This window comes from Cajanus cajan, chromosome 2, assembly GCF_000230855.2.
Source record: "Cajanus cajan strain Asha chromosome 2, NIPB_CcT2T_4, whole genome shotgun sequence".
NCBI lineage: Eukaryota > Viridiplantae > Streptophyta > Magnoliopsida > Fabales > Fabaceae > Cajanus > Cajanus cajan.
The window spans coordinates 79164820-79179538 of record NC_138518.1 but is presented as its reverse complement, the minus strand read 5'-3'; the positions used below and the strand labels follow the sequence as shown (position 1 = coordinate 79179538).

The window sequence follows — 14719 nt, the reverse complement described above, 5'->3', positions numbered from 1 at the left end:
TTCTCTTGTTCGTTCCCGCTCCACATTTATCCATCATAATATATTCACATATATATGTCCATTTATTAACAAGTCTCTTATTCATGTAATTCTAAAATCTGTCATGACAAGAAGAATCCATCTGATATTTTCAATATTTATTCTTGTAATTATAAAATAATATTTCATCGACAAAAATTATATATTTCAAACATAAATTAATTTTTAATCATAAATTTTTAGACAGAGATAGTGTATATATGATATTTTCATTGAAAAATAAATATATAACCATGTAGTTAGTTATTTAACCCTCCATAGTTCACATGTTGGAATATACGTTATATAGATGACACAGACATTTTAGAAATTAGCAAATCCTCGAAGATAGAAAGAGAGAGAAAAAGGGAAAGTTGGTTTTTCAACGTTTATAAGTTTATGCTTTCCATTAGGGTGTAATATCTCAGCCCCAGAGGTTTTCTCACCAAACCTCTTCCTCTAGAAACATCATCAACCTCTATATAGGAACCGTGTGGTGGAAGAGAAGGAGAAGGAAAAGGAGAGAGAGAAAAGATCATCAGAAGTTATGTCAACAACTTCTCATTCCATTGTTCATCACAGCTTATTCGAGGAGCAGGATCAGATTCCTTCACAGATGGGTTTCTTCCCCTTTCCAACAAACCTTACCTTCCCTCCTTTGGGTTGCCATCAATCCTCTTTGAAAGCCTTCAGCTCCGTAGCACCTGCTTCACTTGCCATATCTCAACAAGACTCTGCATCAAATCTCACAGAAACCCTATTCTCAACCACTGCTCAAAAGTCAAGAGAAGACCTCAATTCTACCACCTTTGGAGGAGCTCAATTCCTATCCTTGCAAAGATCGAGTGTAAATCCATGGTAAGACAGTTACTACCTCACTTCAATTAATTCTCAGATATTTTTTCATGAATAAAAAAGATTATAATGATGACAATAAAAATCAAATCTAAGTCCTACTGTATCTATTTTGATCTTTATATAATACCGATCGAATTTAAGCCTTGGTGTATCTATCTATCTAGTCTACTACTTTACTAGCTTCAGAGGTTTTTTAAATTCTCGTATGTCCAACCACGCATGTTAAACTTTTTTACCATATAATTTAATAGGACATGTATACTCTATATATAGCTGAAGAGAGTTGGGGTTTTGTTATGATTGAATTTAGGGCACCGGGAGAAGTGACTGATTGCTTCAGCACAAAAAGAAGTGGATTTGATGATCATCATCTCGGAATTTCAGCCATGAAGATGAAGAAAATGAAGGCAAGAAGGAAGGTGAGAGAGCCTAGGTTTTGCTTCAAGACCATGAGCGATGTGGATGTATTGGACGATGGCTACAAGTGGAGGAAGTACGGACAGAAAGTTGTTAAGAACACGCAGCACCCCAGGTATATTCATGTCTTCATGAATTCAAACCTCCTCTCTTTCTCTTTTGCTTTAATTCAAAAGTCCATTAAAGAATATTTTATCAAACCTTCAATAATCGATTGTTTCCCAACACTTGCAACATGTATTCTCTCTCCAATCTCACCACCCCTCTCTCATCATTGTCGTTTTTATCATATCTAGCTTTTCTACTGGTTTCGGGAAGATCTTAAATTTTCTGAATATTGTGCTTTGTGGGGAATCCTACAATATATATATATATATATATAGGAGCATATCAAGTGAGAGAGAATTTATTATGAGAGATGAGAGGGTTAAAATATAACTCTTAGATTAATCAAGTGAGAGAAAATTTGGGATTTAATCAAGTGAAAGAAAATTAATCTAAGAGTTACATTTTAAATTTCTCATTTCATAATAAATTTCTTCTCACTTGATATCCTCCATACATATATATATATATATATATATATATATATATATATATATATATATATATACTTTTTCTTTCCTCACAAACCCATTACAGCACTTTCGTGTCTTATGGTCATGGATACATGCCCAAAAAAAAAATCATAAATGATCTTTATTGTTCCTTTATTGTGGTATTGATCATAGTTCTTACATATATACATCAACATTCATTCCAATTTTAGCATCAAGACATTTTGTTATTAAATAGTCACTATTACTTACCACTCTCTTATAATATGATCATATGTATGACAAGCTCATTGAACAGTTACAAGCATTACCAAGTTGTCTCATTGTCATTGTGTTATGGCCTACATTGCATGCAGAAGCTATTACCGTTGCACACAAGATAATTGTCGAGTGAAGAAACGCGTGGAACGCTTAGCCGAGGATCCAAGGATGGTGATAACCACATATGAAGGGAGACATGTTCACTCTCCATCAAGTGATCTTGAAGACTCTCAAACCCTATCTCAACTTGGCAACTTCTTATGGTAGACTACGGCAACATAGTATTTATATATATGAAATGTATATTGTATATTTGATTGAGGGTGTGCTTTGTAGAGATGAAAACTGAATAAGTATAGAGGAAGGAGTAAAATGTGTTTATAAAATGCATGATCTTCTCCATCCACAACTCACGCGTTTTCACCACTTCCAAGCACACCATTAAGAGTGTCGTTGATTTTTCTAGTTTTATATATAGCTTGTGTCTTGATGTACTGATTATTAAAACTGATTAAGATACTAGTGACATTTGTACTTTGCCCTACTTTTTTTGCTCTTTATTCTTCAATTCCCGCGCCTCATCCTCTTCTCTCTCTACACTTTATCATTTTTGTTATACTATATCATTGTCAGAAATATCTTCCACTATATATTAAGACTAATATCTTTTAAAGCTCTGAAAGTACTCATGGATTATTCATTTCTAATCAGATTTTTTTTAATTTAAACACGAGTCAGTGTTTAAATAGTAGCCACTCAAGGTGACCACTAAACTGATTGAGAAAAAAAATTCATGAAAAGTGATTAATTAGATTTCTGGATAGAAATTAATTATTAATAAAGTTAATGGATACTTCCTATTAATAATAGTTAATTATTTAATTAAAAGACTAATATCCATTCAAGGAATTCGAGTGTACTACCATTGATAGCCTTTGTGTAAACAACTAAACATTTTGTAACAGAAATTGAATGCTAGTACAATTATTTTGAATTTACACTATCAGTAATGCATTATGTAATAATATTATATCAATTTTTTATTATAATATTATTATGTTACTACTTACTAGTATATATATATAAGATCGATCCGCAGATCAATAAACCAAATGTAACAAAACCCAGACCAGCAAGCATAACAAGCAGCAATATACAAGCTTACAAAGAGAGAGCTACTCGTATGAAGCTAAGCACGTACATGTATATAAATGAGTATTGGAGCATTAATTGACATGCAGATACACCTGTTGGGAAATGGCATCATAATTTCCCTTCTCTGTTAACTCAAAATGGGCACTGAGCGGAAACGTAAAATTATCACACAGAAATTTTTAGCGTGGAAAACCTTTCTCAAGGAAAAACCACGGGACCAGTAGGCCACTTAATCTTCCACTATAAAATAATGGGAATACAAAATACAATGATATTGTATCCTCAATTTGTGGATAACACTCACAAATTGGCTCACTATTTTTCTCTCTTAGAAAAACTCTCTCTAAGGCTTTCTCTCTATTTCTTCTATGAGTGGAAATGCTTCACTCTTGGATGATTAAGCCTCCTCTCAAGCCTCCTATATATAGGCTTCAAGAATGCATCATGGCCATTGGATATATGTGGCTAGAAAACACCACAACCATTGATTTGATACTTGGTCATTATTAAGCCACACCTACCACACCTACCTCACCTACCACACTTATCACACCTACCACAATATTTTTCTATGGCTGGACCCATCAATTCTCCCCCTCCAGTCATAAAAAGGGATTATCCTTGGATTAGTTTAGGGTTGATGCTAAGCCTGCAACTTCTTTACAGACTTCTATCTTCTCTTTTGGTAGAGATTTTGTCATCATATCAGCCCCGTTGTCTTTGGTGTGTATTTTCTCAATCTTGAGCATTTTACTTTCTAACACATCACGGATCCAGTGATACCTTACGTCGATGTGTTTCGACCTTGAATGAAATGTCGAGTTTTTGCTGAGGTGTATGGCGCTCTGACTGTCGCAGTAGAGAACATAGCTTTCTTGATCTTGTCCTAATTCTTGTAGGAATTTCTTCATCCACAGGATCTCCTTACAACCTTCAGTGATTGCAATAAACTCTGCTTCTGTGGTGCTTAAGGCAATGCACTTTTGTAGTCGTGATTGCCAAGAAATAGCTCCCCCTGCAAAAGTAATCAAGTATCCTGATGTAGACTTTCTTGAATCTACATCTCCAGCCATATCTGCATCTGAATATCCAGTGAGCATTAAATTTCCATTGCCAAAACACAAACAACTTTTGGCAGTTCCTTTCAGATATCGTAATATCCATTTCACAGCATTCCAATGCTCCTTTCCTGGATTTGATAGAAATCTGCTCACAACTCCTACAGCATAAGCAATATCTGGTCTTGTACAGACCATTGCATACATAAGGTTACCTACTGCAGAGGAATAGGGAACCTTGCTCATTTCTTCTTTTTCTTCATTCACTGGGCATTGCTTCTTACTCAATTTGAGATGACCAGGTAATGGAACATGCACAGATTTGGCGTTATGCATATTAAACCTTTCAAGAACTTTCTTGATATAGTCTTCTTGTGACATCCACAACATTCTTTTGGAACGATATCTAATTATCTTCATTCCAAGAATTTTCTTCACTGAGCCCAGATCTTTCATGGCAAAGGACTTGCTTAATGCCTTCTTGAGAGCAGCTATTTTTGTTTTATCCTTTCCAACAATTAGCATATCATCAACATACAACAATAGTATGATGGACTCACCATTCTCATAATTCTTCACAAACACACACTGGTCTGCGGAGGTCTTTTTGAAATTATGTTGGGCCATAAAAAGATCAAACTTCTTGTACCATTGCCTTGGAGCTTGCTTCAGACCATAGAGGCTCTTCTTCAGGCGACACACAAGATGTTCTTTGCCTGGTTCTGCAAAGCCTTCAGGTTGCTCCATATAGATTTCTTCCTCTAAGTCTCCATGTAAGAATGCAGTTTTGACATCGAGTTGTTCTATCTCTAAGTCTAGCTTCGCAGCTAGGCCGAGAATTGCTCTGATGGATGTCATCTTCACTACTGGTGAGAAGATTTCTTCAAAATCTATTCCCTTTTTCTGGTTGCACCCCTTAACAACAATCCTTGCTTTGTATCGGGGTTTTGTGTTGTTCTCTTCAGTCTTGAGCTTGAACACCCACTTGTTTTTCAATGCTTTTCTTCCTTGTGGCAACTCCACTAGTTCATAAGTTTCATTCTCCTTCAGGGACTGCAATTCTTCTTCCATTGCTTGCAACCATTTTTCTTTATCATTCATCTCAATGGCTTCTATAAAGCTTTGAGGTTCTCCCTCATCAGTAAGATTAACATAATCATCTGAGAAATACCTTTTTGACGGTTGTCTGACTCTTATTGATCTTCTAACTTCAGGTTCTTGTTCTTCCTGATTAGTCTCCATTTGTTCTTCTTGCATTGTCTGACTTTGTTCTGACTCAGGCTGTTCTGTCTGATTAGGTTCATCAATTCTTTGAGAAATCTCTCCCCCTGAATTGTTTATCACTATGGGGCTTGAATCTTGAACCTTCTTTTGCTTTGGCTTCTCAGGTTTCTTGATATCTTGGATCGTTTGATCCTCAAAGAATATCACATCTCTGCTTCGAACAATCTTCTTGTTTGCAGGATCCCACAATCTAAAGCCAAGTTCATCTTTTGGTGAACGAAGGTATATACACTCCTTCACCTTAGCATCTAACTTTGCTCTTTCATCCTTAGGAATATGGACAAAAGCCCTGCATCCAAAAACTTTCAGGTGACCATAGTAGGCTTTCTTTCCAGACCATACTTCTTCTGGTATCTCTCCATTTAACGGTCTTGAAGGTGACAAATTAATCAAATCAGCTGCAGTTAATACTGCCTCTCCCCAGAATGACTTGGGAATTTTAGCATGAGAAAGCATACTTCTGACTTTCTCTGCAATCGTTCTGTTCATCCTTTCAGCTACTCCATTCATCTGAGGAGTCTTGGGAGGTACTTTCTCATGTCTGATCCCATGAGTCTTACAATAATACTCGAATGGACCTAAGTACTCTCCACCATTATCTGTTCTTATACATTTCAACTTTCTTCCAGTTGCACGTTCAACTAAAGCATGAAACTCCTTGAAAGCTTGAAGAACTTGATCTTTTGTCTTTAATGGATACACCCACACTTTTCTGGAGTGATCATCAATGAAGGTAACAAAATATTGAGCACCGCCAATGGATCTTTCAGATGTAGAGCAGACATCTGAGTGAACAAGATCCAATATATGCTTTCTTCTTCTTGCATCATCTGGTCTTCTAAAAGATACTCTATGTTGTTTGCCTGCTAGGCAGTCTTCACAGGATTCAAGTGGCTGCCCTTTAATATTTGGAAGATGATCTTTTGCGAGAATCTCCAAGCCCTTCTCACTCATATGGCCTAACCGTCTGTGCCATAATTCTTTGGATGCATCTTGAGCAACATTCATATCTCCCTTACATATCTTTCCCTGCATAGTGTACAAGGAGCCTTCCTTCTTGCCACGAGCAACAATCATGCTTCCTCGACTAAGTTTCCATCTGTCGGCACTAAATTGATTTATCATCCCAGCTTCGTCTAGCTTACTTACTGAGATAAGGTTCAATCGCATGTCTGGAACATGTCTTACCTCCTTCAGCATAAGCTTGTTTCCATTTTCAGTCATTAGGGCTATTTCACCAATGCCAACAATTTTACTTGTGACATGATTTCCCATTTTCACCATACCATAATCTCCTTTTTGATATGATGAGAAGAATTCTTCATGAGGTGTGACGTGAAAAGATGCTCCTGAGTCAATTATCCAAATGCATTCATCAAATGCAATATTCAGATAATTTTCTTCTCCGACAAGAAATACATCATCTGAGGTTACTGCAGTAGTAGTTCCATCTTCCTTCTTCTTTCTTGGGTCGATTTGGTCAGGATGGACTGTTCCAGCCTGTTGGTCTCTCTTCAAGAATCTGCACTCAGACTTCCTATGGCCTGGTTTCCCACAATAATAGCAACATATTCTTGTACGAGATTTGGATCTACCTTGTGATTTTCCACGTCCTCCTTTTTCACGATTCTTGCTCCTCCCTCTATTGTCAATGACATTGGCTTCAAACTGATTGTTTAAGCCTCTTTCTCTTCGTCTTGATTCTTCATTTAGCAAACTGTCTGTAACAGAATCTAGACTGAGCTTTCCTTCTGGAGCAGAATTGCTGAGAGTGATAATTAAAGTGTCCCAGCTTTCAGGTAGAGAACTGAAGAGCATAAGAGTTTGCACCTCATCATCTATGTTTATTTCTGCTTTCTTCAGTTGATTCACAAGACCTTTGAAGGTATTCAGATGTTCGATCATGTTCTGACCGTCCATGTACTCCAACTTTGCAAGTCGTCTGTAAAGGTGGGCTTTGTTCCTAGGTGTCTTCTTTTGAATTAAAGATTCAAGTTTTGTCCACAACTCATACGCATTGGTATAAGTTGATACATGCTCGAACAAACTTCGATCAATATACTTTCTGATCACAGCTACAGCTTTCCGATTCAGGATCTCCCAGTCTTTATCAGTCTTCCCCTCTGGCTTACTTTGCTGGGTGATTGGCTCATACAAATCCTTGCAATATAAATGGTCTTCCATCATCGGCTTCCAATATGAGAAATTATCAGCAGTTAGCTTGAACATATCTCCATCATGAGTGGTGGTACTCTCCATCTTGAATTATACAGGCTGAATAGTGTCCAACCACAAGAATAATCTTTTCTGATGTGGAAGATCAGATAAAACTGCAACCACAGAGCATACTAAGAATTTTCTTATGAGAATGACACCTTAGTCTTCAAGAGCTCTGAGAGCTCTGATACCACTGTTGGGAAATGGCATCATAATTTCCCTTCTCTGTTAACTCAAAATGGGCACTGAGCGGAAACGTAAAATTATCACACAGAAATTTTTAGCGTGGAAAACCTTTCTCAAGGAAAAACCACGGGACCAGTAGGCCACTTAATCTTCCACTATAAAATAATGGGAATACAAAATACAATGATATTGTATCCTCAATTTGTGGATAACACTCACAAATTGGCTCACTATTTTTCTCTCTTAGAAAAACTCTCTCTAAGGCTTTCTCTCTATTTCTTCTATGAGTGGAAATGCTTCACTCTTGGATGATTAAGCCTCCTCTCAAGCCTCCTATATATAGGCTTCAAGAATGCATCATGGCCATTGGATATATGTGGCTAGAAAACACCACAACCATTGATTTGATACTTGGTCATTATTAAGCCACACCTACCACACCTACCTCACCTACCACACTTATCACACCTACCACAATATTTTTCTATGGCTGGACCCATCAACACCCTAGCTTGGATTAAATTTCAGTTAGTTACTATCTGGTGCATCGAGAGAATGGAGGCAATAAATGAACAAATAATTAATGGTTTCGCACTTTGAATAGAGCATCAACCCCCTCAAAAGTGCAGCATAAGATACCCCAGGCCCCATTGAAGAGGTGTGAGGCAGCGAAAGAAACAAAACTACCCTAAAAGTTGTGCCTTCAAAGATTACGACCCATTACAGCAACATGGCCCATTTATATTCATGACCAAATCTTGTCTTGTCTGACGAATCTTTGCAGTGGATTTAAGTTCTATTCCCCTAATTAAGGGATAACCCGCGCCTTGTGCACACGTTTTGTTTTAATTCGTGTTTTTTTTTAATATTTTTTTATGTTAATCAATTTCATCAAAATTTGTCAAAATTTGTACTTCAGTCCTTCACTAAATACTACTGTGACACCCTTTTTTTGTATGAGTATATATTTTGTTTGTCACAAAATCTATTGATAACTGATTTAGTGATAAAATATTAAACACTTAGTGATAGATCAAATATGTAAATGTAGTGGGAGGGAGAGTAAAATAGGTATGAAAGTCTAAACATCTAACTATAAAACATGATATTATTCATAATATGAAGACATAGAAAAGGATCGAGTAATGCTATATAAGTTAGTTATCATTTTTTCTCAACCAATAAGTTCAAAACAATAAACCAGGATATTGAGTAATGCTCATCAGAGGTTAGTTACTCCTATGGTGCTAGTTAGAATAAGTAACCCCATAGGATCAGCACCGAAGGAGGTGAAAAAAATAGAAGCAAGCTACCCCTTTATGTATAGCTCTTGCCAAGTTAAGAGTGCTACAAAGAAAGTGAAGCACAATAATTGATAAACAAATATAACGACCTATGGAGAGAAATGGTCAATCAGTAGTAATATATAACCAAAAAAAAATATGATAAAAAACACAGGAAACGCATGCAAAAAGAATTTTAGTTGTTACAACAAACATAGATAATACCATCTTAATAAAAATTATGGCAATCTCTAACTTAACATGTTCAACCCCAAAACATGTCGACTTGGGGGTAACTATAATTGCGACCAGTCTTAACTCTTAATGTCTTATCCTAATTGCATCATCTCAAAGTATGGTAGCTTAGAATGTTCAATACTTATATGCACAAGTTCACCCTTCAAAATAGGTTAGCTCACTCCACTTGGCCTTGGCCTATACGTAGGCCAAGCCGCAAGGTACTACATAAAAAGGCTCTTTGCGTTAGATTTAGCTTATGAGGTTTAAATTTAAAATTTTGACTTGATCGATCATGTTAAAAATGCTTTGATTGAGACTAGCAAAAGATGTCTTGATGAGAGTTGAGTTGAAGATGTGCTATAGTTAAAAATGTGAGTTGATGAAAGCGTAAGATTATTTGGTCGAGGCTGAGCTAATTAGATGCATTTATTAATGTTGACTCAAATCAAGGCTTATTGAAAGATGTTGTGATGGATATTAAGGAGAAGATGTTTTGATCAAGGTCAAGTTGAATATACTATGTCTAAGTTGAGGCAAGGAGACCCACTAGCCCCTTTTCTATTCATTATTGTGGCTGAGGGACTCTCAGGTCTCATGAGAAGTGCAAGCCTGAATGGAAAATTCAATGGCTATTATGTTGGGGCAGAAAACATCCCACTCAGCCTCCTTCAATACGCTGATGATACAGTTTTTCTAGGAGAACCCTCTATTGATAATGTGGTCACAATAAAGAGTGTTATGAGATGCTTCGAACTTGTCTCTGGGCTGAAAGTAAATTTTCACAAAAGCTGCTTTGGTGCAATAGGAGTGGATATGAACACAGTAGAAAAATTTGCAAACTTACTAAACTGTAAAATTATGACACTTCCGTTTAACTACTTGGGCATTCCTATTGGGGTTGTGGCGAGGAGGAGAGCAACATGGAAACCAGTAATAGATAAAATCAAGAACAAGTTGGCAGGATGGAAAAATAAGACAATCTCTTTAGCAGGCAGAATCTGTCTAATAAACTCTATTCTATCAGCTATACCCCTGTACTTTCTCTTTTTTTTAGGCTGCCTAAAACAGTTCTAAAGGAAATTGTTAGTATCCAAAGAAAATTCATGTGGGGTATGGATGATAAGGAGACTAAGATTTGCTGGGTGAAATGGGAAAAGGTAACAATGCCAAAAAATAGGGGCGGACTGGGAATAAAAGATCTGGATAGCTTCAACATCTCAATGCTTGCAAAGTGGAGATGGAATTTTTTCCACCAAAGTGACAGTTTGTGGACTCAAGTTCTAAGGTCTAAATATGGTGGGTATGCAAGCTTACTAGATGAACAACATAACTCACAAGCTAGTCACTGCTCAGAGTGGTGGAGAGATATAAAGAAAAGTTGTGGGGGAGAGGACGAGCTGAGGTGGTTTGATTCAACAATGAGATGGAAACTTGGGGATGAAAAAGAAATAAGATTTTGGCAAGACAAGTGGCTAGGAGATCAAAGTTTACTAGAAGCATTCCCACGTATATTTGTCAATTCCAACCAACAACAAAATAAGGTAGCAGATATGAGAACATGGGAGGGACAAGAGTGGAGATGGTGTTTCCAATGGAGGAGAAACTGGTTTGACAGGGAAAATGAACAGTGGGCTTCTTTTCAACTGTTAATCGCCCGAGCTAAATTGCAAAAACAGATCAAAGACTCCTGGTCCTGGCCTATAGAGACCTCAGGGATGTATACAGTCAATTCGGCATACAAAGTCATTCACAATATGAGGTACCCCGGATTGGTGGATATTAACTTTCAAAAAATCTAGAAATTAAAAATTCCTCCAAAGGCGGTCACATTGATGTGGAGATTAATACATAATGCCTTGCCCACTATTGATAATCTGCAAAGAAGAGGTCTAGGATTAGATAGTGATGACAGTCATTGTGTACTATGTAATGAACACCCAAAGACAGCATCCCATTTGTTTCTTTCTTGTAAGGTAGCAGATCATGTATGGAAATACTGTTATGCGTGGGGCTCAATATCATCAGTACTTCCTCAATCAGTCCCACAACACTTCCTTCAGTATGCGCATCTCTGTTATAATCAGGAAGAAAGAGAAAAATGGGATACCATTAGAAGTGCCATCACTTGGTGCATATGGCAGGCTAGAAATAACAAAGTATTTAGAGGAAAGAACATTGTGGTGGAAGAGCTAGAAAACAACATAACATTCACTTCTTGGTCCTGGTTAAGATTAAATAAAAAGAGTTTCAGCTTCCACTATGATCTGTGGTCAGCTAATCCTGCAGCTTGCCTAATGGCATAGTGGTTAAATTATCGAGATGGTAGTGAGAATGCAATATTGGTGCAACCTGTGGCCTAATTGTATATCAATCCAGACAAGACATTAAAGACTGTGCAAACATTGAGAAAAGTCTTACATTGAAACAGGTCACATGCAAGAAATACAACCTGTGAGGATGGGGGATCTGTTAAAAGTGGAGGGGTTCGTGGTACGAATTAGGGCGATAAAGCTATCAAGTAAGGGGTGGGAGTCAAAGCATGTACATATGCGGGGGGAGTGAGGGTACAAAACATATGTTGTCAACTGGTTGGGAAGAAGTGTTATATTCAAGTAAGAAAAGGGCACCGTGTATTTGTACGTTCATATAGTATTATTAATAAATATTTTCTTTGCTGATAAAAAAAAAACTATGTCTAAGTTGAAATTACTCTAGTTGAGATTAAGGTGAAGATGCTCTAGCCAAATCCAAGATGAAAATACTTTGATCAAAATATAGTATTGAAGTTACTTAAGCTAAGACCAATGACGAGTTAAAAATGCTTTAGTTAAATACAAGTTAAAAATGTTCGAGTTAAGGTCAAGTTGAAAATATATATATTTTTAATTTAAAGATGTTTATTACTTTTTATGTTTATAATTTTTTATTTTTTAAATAATACTTTAAATAAACATGTTTATAATATTAAATTTCTATTAGTTGATGACATGAAGATATATTTTATAAGTTGTTTAATATTAACTTTTTATTTTTTTATTTTACAAATAAATTCATAATCCAAACTGAATATAATAGATCCGATTGAAGAGTAAAATATGTTTCAAAATACAATCTAATCTAGTCTTTATTCACCCCAATCTTAGCCAAAGAAAAGTTATCCTGTCACTGGCTACATCAAGATATAGAGAAATATTATTGTTCTAGGGTGGCCTTGGGTCTCACGGTGGACAATCCAACACAACTCAAAGAAGTATAAATATCGCCAAGATCATTGTATTATGTAATTAAGCTTTTATATTATATACAGTCACACTGCCAAAATTGTTATTAACTTGAATGTCAGAATGATTTTTACAAATACCCACCTAACTTGCTCTCAGCGTGTCTAGTCTTGTTAACGTATTTTGTCGCTATGAGGGAAACTTGAACCTAAATTCACATAAAGATCCATTTTGGCCAACACCAACTAGAATTCAAGCAAAATCAATAACATATTTAAATAATTATTTATTTCTATCGATCAAGATAATATAGTAAATTAATGTCATTATTATTATTATTATTATTATTATTATTATTATTATTTATTAATTTTTTTAAAAAAAATCTCAAATTTTAATGTGCCAATGTTTTGGGAATTAAACTTAATTATTTTTTGAAAGAAAGATTAGTTAGCCAATGTTTTGCAAGTACAAACAACATTAAGTTTTTTTTAAAAAAAAATTATCAACAATTGAGATGGCTTACTTTATCTTTTAAATGAGTTGCTTTGGAAGCTCGAAATCCAAGCCTAACTTATAAACTATTCAAGGTGCATTATGTAAAAGTTGAAATTAATTACATATTTATCTAAAAATAAAAAATAGTTTTCCTAAGGAGCTCGGTAAGAAAAACAAGATAAAAGTATTTAGTAAAATTAAAATATTATTATATAATATTAAAAATAATATTTTTATAAGTAATTAATAATTAATATTAAATATTAAATAATCCCCATATAATACTTTTAGGATAATTTTAAATAAGATTTCTTTACTCTTTTGGTTCTTATAGTTTCATATATAAACTTTACTTTTTAATTTTTATAATTAAAAATATTTTATTTTAATTCATATACATGTCATTTTTATTTTATTAACCCTTATAATTTTATAAGCTTTTATCTTTTAATTTTTTTTTATAGCAATAGATGATAAGACTAGAAGAAAATAAATGATATGTATAAAAGGAAATATTTTTAATTATATAGACTAAAAGATAAGGTTTATAGAATTATAGGATTTAAAATGAAACTTAAATATTTAAATAATATTAAGTCCTGAAAATTGTACACTAAATAATTCGAAATCAAATTCTAAATAGATAAAAACATTATCATCAAATATAAAAATGCTTTAATAATATGTACTTAGGAAACTTATTTAAATTTAGGTAATGAGAGTGCTTATTACTCCGATTAGTCCCCCCTCCAATTAGTTTAATTTTATTTCTAGTGTGTCTTTTATATATGATTAAGATGAACTGGTTTCTATCAAATAACCAAGACAAATAATACATTTAAAGAAGAAATACTCGATGCTTTGATTAAAAAACTATTTGATATTTTTTATAAAGTTTATAGTAGCATTGACTTTTAACAGTAGATTTGTAAACTTTTTTGCAAAAAAGTATTGAATTTTGAGATTATAACCTTTTATCATATATAAGAAAATATCTTGGTAATTCTTCTGTCTATTTATTATAATTGACTCTTTTTCCCATTTATTATTTAGTAATAAGAGTGTATCGTTACTCTTTACAAATTACTCACAGGCCGAGGTGTTTGTTAGAGGTTAATGAAAAACTATAGGTTACTTTTTATTCAAAAGTTGAAGTGAATATATATTATGTGCAATTTGATAGAAATAGTTTAATTATATTATTGTCAATAAAACCATATTAATTTGACTCTACACAAGCTGAACATTGATGATATATATGATCAATGTTGTTTTAACACATATTTTGATCGATGAGACTCAACATAATATAAATGAAGATTATACAAAAGGACAATAATTGTCTTAATAATTTGGTATAAATAATACAAACTTAATATCCTTGCTACAAAGAGAAAACCAAAATCAATCTATTCAGATTGATTTAAAAAATGTTTGATAAACAATAGAATGCAGTAAGTTGACAC

At 34.5% G+C, this 14719-nt stretch overlaps 1 protein-coding gene across 1 annotated transcript; it reads left to right on the top strand.

Moving 5' to 3' along the window:
* The first annotated feature begins 352 nt into the window (after positions 1-352).
* LOC109799720 (putative WRKY transcription factor 13) lies at positions 353-2695 on the top strand. The gene is made up of 3 exons (XM_020360337.3): positions 353-876; positions 1187-1408; positions 2207-2695. Exons 1-3 carry the CDS (start codon positions 566-568, stop codon positions 2376-2378), a joined length of 705 nt encoding a protein of 234 aa, XP_020215926.2. The 5' UTR covers positions 353-565; the 3' UTR covers positions 2379-2695.
* Positions 2696-14719: the final 12024 nt, after the last annotated feature.